At 47.9% G+C, this 6,148-nt stretch overlaps 1 protein-coding gene across 7 annotated transcripts in view; it reads left to right on the top strand.

Moving 5' to 3' along the window:
- The window catches only part of LOC109882777 (tensin), a 196,801-nt gene that overhangs the window by 180,088 nt on the left and 10,565 nt on the right, over positions 1-6,148 (top strand). For 5 of the 7 annotated variants that reach the window (XM_031792837.1, XM_031792833.1, XM_031792834.1 and 2 more), the window contains one exon: positions 2,653-4,296. In XM_031792837.1, coding sequence (XP_031648697.1) covers positions 2,653-4,296 — 1,644 coding nt within the window. Of the gene's footprint in view, positions 1-2,652; positions 4,297-5,953; positions 6,038-6,148 lie in introns of all 7 variants that reach the window. The other 2 variants (XM_031792831.1, XM_031792832.1) reach the window with 1 other exon arrangement.

Here is a 6,148-nt window from a genome sequence, read left to right as displayed (position 1 = left end):
TTTAACCAGGTAGGCTGGTTGAGAACACCTTTATTTAACCAGGTAGGCTAGTTGAGAACACCTTTATTTAACCAGGTAGGCTAGTTGAGAACACCTTTATTTAACCAGGTAGGCTAGTTGAGAACACCTTTATTTAACCAGGTAGGCTAGTTGAGAACACCTTTATTTAACCAGGTAGGCTAGTTGAGAACACCTTTATTTAACCAGGTAGGCTAGTTGAGAACACCTTTATTTAAGCAGGTAGGCTAGTTGAGAACACCTTTATTTAAGCAGGTAGGCTAGTTGAGAACACCTTTATTTAAGCAGGTAGGCTAGTTGAGAACACCTTTATTTAAGCAGGTAGGCTAGTTGAGAACACCTTTATTTAACCAGGTAGGCTAGTTGAGAACACCTTTATTTAACCAGGTAGGCTAGTTGAGAACACCTTTATTTAAGCAGGTAGGCTAGTTGAGAACACCTTTATTTAAGCAGGTAGGCTAGTTGAGAACACCTTTATTTAACCAGGTAGGCTAGTTGAGAACACCTTTATTTAACCAGGTAGGCTAGTTGAGAACACCTTTATTTAAGCAGGTAGGCTAGTTGAGAACACCTTTATTTAAGCAGGTAGGCTAGTTGAGAACACCTTTATTTAAGCAGGTAGGCTAGTTGAGAACACCTTTATTTAAGCAGGTAGGCTAGTTGAGAACACCTTTATTTAAGCAGGTAGGCTAGTTGAGAACACCTTTATTTAAGCAGGTAGGCTAGTTGAGAACACCTTTATTTAAGCAGGTAGGCTAGTTGAGAACACCTTTATTTAAGCAGGTAGGCTAGTTGAGAACACCTTTATTTAAGCAGGTAGGCTAGTTGAGAACACGTTCTCATTTACAACTGCGACCTGGCCAAGATAAAGCATAGCAGTGTGAACAGACAACAACACAGAGTTACACCACATGGAGAAAACAATAAACAAGTCAATAACACAGTATAATTCTTTTTTTTAAAGAGTCTATATACATTGTGTGCAAAAGGCATGAGGAGGTAGGCGAATAATTACAATTATTCCATCTATGATCAGATGGTCATGTGCAGGTAGAGATACTGGTGTGCAAAAGAGCAGAAAAGTAAATAAATAAAAACAGGATGGGGATGAGGTAGATAAAATGGGTGGGCTATTTACCGATGGACTATGTACAGCTGCAGTGATCAGTTAGCTGCTCAGATAGCAGATGTTTAAAGTTGGTGAGGGAGATAAAAGTCTCCAACTTCAGCGATTTTTGCAATTCGTTCCAGTCACAGGCAGCAGAGAACTGGAAGGAAAGGCGGCCAAATGAGGTGTTGGCTTTAGGGATGATCAGTGAGATACACCTGCTGGAGCGCGTGCTACGGGTGGGTGTTGCCATCGTGACCAGTGAACTGAGATAAGGCGGAGCTTTACCTAGCATGGACTTGTAGATGACCTGGAGCCAGTGGGTCTGGCGACGAATATGTAGCGAGGGCCAGCCGACTAGAGCATACAGGTCGCAGTGGTGGGTGGTATAAGGTGCTTTAGTAACAAAATGGATGGCACTGTGATAAACTGCATTCAGTTTGCTGAGTAGAGTATTGGAAGGTATTTTGTAGGTGACATCGCCGAAGTCGAGGATCGGTAGGATAGTCAGTTTTACTAGGGTAAGTTTGGCGGCGTGAGTGAAGGAGGCTTTGTTGCGGAATAGAAAGCCGACTCTAGATTTGATTTTAGATTGGAGATGTTTGAAGGAGAGTTTACAGTCTAGCCAGACACCTAGGTACTTATAGATGTCCACATTTTCTAGGTCGGAACCATCCAGGGTGGTGATGCTAGTTGGGCGTGCAGGTGCAGGCAGCGAACGGTTGAAAAGCATGCATTTGGTTTTACTAGCGTTTAAGAGCTGTTGGAGGCCACGGAAAGAGTGTTGTATGGCATTGAAGCTCGTTTGGAGGTTAGATAGCACAGTGTCCAAGGAAGGGCCAGAAGTATACAGAATGGTGTCGTCTGCGTAGAGGTGGATCAGGGAATCGCCAAGAGCGATTGCAAGAGCAACATCATTGATATACACAGAGAAAAGAGTCGGCCCGAGAATTGAACCCTGTGGCACCCCCATAGAGACTGCCAGAGGACCGGACAACATGCCCTCCGATTTGACACACTGAACTCTGTCTGCAAAGTAGTTGGTGAACCAGGCAGGCAGTCATTAGAAAAACCGAGGCTACTGAGTCTGCCGATAAGAATATGGTGATTGACAGAGTCGAAAGCCTTGGCCAGGTCGATGAAGACGGCTGCACAGTACTGTCTTTTATCGATGGAGGTTATGATATCGTTTAGTACCTTGAGCTAAACGATACATATATTATACATATACGATACATATATGCACTCAACACTACTGTATTAGATAAAAAAATATGCTGTGTTGACTTAAGCTTCCATTAAGTTGTGTCTCCTTGGAGGATGGAGTGAATTCTCTTTTCCATGGGGGACTAGCTGTCGTGGTCCAGTCTCAGGAAACAGTTAGGAGTCAGGCACAAGTCCCTGTGGTGTGAAAGTCACTGTGATGTTGGGTCATTTGTGAGGAGTTTTCAAAATCAGAAATGTGTTTGTTTCGCCTCTTTGTTTGTGCACCTTTTAATAGCATGTATTCTTCTTCTCTCTTTCAGACGTTGTTCACACCCAAGGCCCCCTCGACGGCAGCCTGTATGCCCGAGTCACAAAGAAAGAGTCCCTCGATGGAGTGGTCACAATCAACGGCCTTCCCGTCCTCGACCACCCCCTAACCAACGCAGACCACACCCCCCAACACCCTAACCACACCCTCCCAAGTTCTGACCGCACCCTCCCGGTAGTGGGCCACGCCTCCCTGCCCGCAGTCGACCACGCCCTCTCGGTCAGCAGCGACTCTGGGAACTCGACAGCATCCGTCAAAACCGATCGCACCGATGACCACAGTCTGTTGCTGCATGGAGCGGTGAACACCAACCAGAACCACAACACGCCCAGTCATCCCCCTCTGAGTCCCCAGGAGAAGAGAGAGTTGGACCAGCTTCTGAGTGGCCTTGAGGCCCCCATGCTCCACCGCCAGGCCTACCTGGCTACCTCCACCAGCCCCGGGGGGGGAGTACGCCACCTTGTCCCAGCCCAGGTGCACGTCAGCGGGCATACCCGGCTCATTGCAGCCCCCTCCGCCGAAGAGCGCGAGACGGACATCTTGGACGAGGAGCTGCACATCAGTCAGGAGGGTAACAGCGTGGACAGTCTGGGAACACTCTCGTCATTGGAGGGCCAGGCCACGCCCGCAGAGCTGTACTACCAATCACAGATACCCATCAACAGGCAGAACAACGGGCCATACCTAGAGAAGCTACGGGAGATGCCGGTGCACCGGGTACGGACTTCTACGTCGGCACAGGAGCGGATCATGGACTCCAGTTCGCCCCAGGAGGAGGAGTACTCTCCTAACAGTTACCAGAACGGGAGTATGCAGCGTTCCCAGTCCTTCGGGACCCCCGAGCCTGGAGGCCCCAAGCTGCCCAGGGCCCCTGAGAGGAGCACCAGTAGCAGGGAGGCAGTCCAGAGGGGGCTGAATGCATGGCACCAATACAGTCTGCCAGACGACCCCTTCGGTCCTCCCTTACAGAGCACCCACAGTCTGCCCCACTTCCCCCCCACCGCCTCTCAGCACGACATAGAGCAGTCTATCGAAGCCCTCGACATGCTGATGCTGGATCTGGACCCACACAAAGGACAGGTTCCCAAGTCCTACAGCGCCCCCTCTGGTGAGAACAGAGTAGGAGGGCCAGCCCAGATCCCCTTCTCCCAATCTCTGGCCAGGCCGTCCTACCAGGCAGACTCAGCCATCCATGGCTATAACATTAACTACAATGCCTTCGGACAGCCTCTGAGGTCGACGGCTGGCCGGGTTTCAACGTCGCCCATCCAGAGTCCTGTGGCTGAGTCTCCCCTGTCGTATGCCCCCCCGAGGTCCGCCTCGTACCAGCCCCATACAAACACCACTCCCATACACCTCCCCGAGCCCTACCACATGCACCCAGCCCAGGGGCCTGGTTCCCCCCTCTACCCCTCTGACTCCTCCCCCATCTTCGGACAGCTCCAGATGAAGCCCCTGAACTCGTACCCAGGTGGGACGGTGGTGTCCCACTCCCCAGACCGCAAGGGAGGGTCTCCCTATCATGGCTACAGCACCTCCTCCTCCCCCCTCCCCAACTCTTCCCCCCTTCTCAAGGAGCCAGAACCTGAGGAAGAGAACCTCAACCTGGAGGGCCTGGTGGCTCAACGCATCGCTGGTAAGTCACTACCGGATTGAGGATTAGATTGAATATCCCTGTTTAGTTTCACAATTTTTTGTCATTTTCATATTTCATGTTCCATTATGTCATTTTCAAAAGCAGAGGTATTCGCTGTCACAAAACATAAAAGCAAAAAGACATTATAATGATGTCATATGTGCTTATGACAAGTAGTATAATGCATTAGGAAAGTTGTACAACTGAAATGTTTCTTCCGCATTTAACCCAACCCCTCTGAATCAGAGAGGTGGGGGCCTGTCTTAATCCACATCCACATCTTCAAGACCGGGGAACAGTGGGTTAACTGCCTTGTTCAGGGGCAGAATGACAGATTTTTACCTTGTCAGCTCAGGGATTCGATTCAGCAACCTTCCGGTTACTGGCCCACCGCTCTAACCACTAGGCTACCTGCCTCTATTGCATCATAATTATAACTGTTAGCAAACATTCGTTAGCAGGGACAGTTGCAAAGCACCGTGTCTTGACTGTCATCCTTACAGGCACCGCTGCAGAGTCACAATGAACGCTTTGTTCCGGAACTTGCTGTGAACTGTAAGAAGCACAGTCACAGTCAAATGCAGTATATCAACGGCCTTCTATCACCACTGGCTTATTCAGTGATGTGCACTGTTTACATGTACTCTAATATATCTAATTCTATGTTGGAAATAGAAGCTACTGTTTACATGTACTCTAATATATCTAATTCTATATTGGAAATAGAAGCTACTGTTTACATGTACTCTAATATATCTAATTCTATGTTGGAAATAGAAGCTACTGTTTACATGTACTCTAATATATCTAATTCTATATTGGAAATAGAAGCTACTGTTTACATGTACTCTAATATATCTAATTCTATGTTGGAAATAGAAGCTACTGTTTCATGTCCCCAGCTTTGTCTGACCTTGGTAATAGGTGGAATCATCATATCATTGAGCTAGCTAGATAGAAACTCTTAGTTGTGCAGGACAGATATAGTCTGAAAACCTACGGTGAGCTCTGAGCTGTGTCCTACAGTGAGGGGAGAGCTGGACACCATGGAGATGAGATTTAAGGTGGTAAGAATAGACATGCTGGTTGAGTTCTCAGCTACCATGCATTTTCCACATTCATGTCCCGCCACGTATGGAAGCGTATGGTATGGTTCTCACAGATGCCACCAAGTGGGCTTATTTGGTAGTTGCCATTGTCTTTCTACCGCAGATGTTGACTTGGTGTTTGGTATTTTATCAGGATCCCCATTAGCTGTTGTGAAAGCAGCAGCTAGTCTTCCCGCGGTCCACACAGAACAGGAAACATGTCATAACACTAATGTGAGGTGAAGCAGTGTTTCTCAATCCGTTTCTGGGGGATTCCAGAAAATGCACATTTTGGTTCTATCCCTGCTCTAATTTCTGTCATCTCTCATTTTAACTTCCATCTTTCTTCTGTTTCTTAATGACTTCACAGAATAAAATGTTCATTTTCCTTTATTCATTTTTTCTCTCTGTCTTTTTCTGTTTCTGTCTCTTGTTCTGTCCATCCATTCCTCTGCTCTGTGGGACCACCCTTCACGCCATTGCATCTGCCCCTGCACCTCCTTCCTCCTCCTTCTCTTCCTCCTCCACCTCCTCCTCTGCCTCCTATCCACCACCCCCACTGTGAGCAGAGTACAACGCTCGTATTCAGGGCATCAACGAAAGCATTTCCACTACGCCACAATCTGACCTCCATCGCTCTTATTCTTTCTCTGGTTTGTTCTCTCTCTCTCTCTCTCTCTCTCTCTCTCTCTCTCTCTCTCGCTCTCTCTCTCTCTCTCTCACTCTCTCTCACTCTCTCTCACTTCCTCGCTCTCTCTCACTTG

The sequence above is a fragment of the Oncorhynchus kisutch genome, linkage group LG16, assembly GCF_002021735.2.
Source record: "Oncorhynchus kisutch isolate 150728-3 linkage group LG16, Okis_V2, whole genome shotgun sequence".
NCBI lineage: Eukaryota > Metazoa > Chordata > Actinopteri > Salmoniformes > Salmonidae > Oncorhynchus > Oncorhynchus kisutch.
Note: the sequence above shows the minus strand (reverse complement) of the source record. Positions and strands in the feature narration are given on the sequence as shown.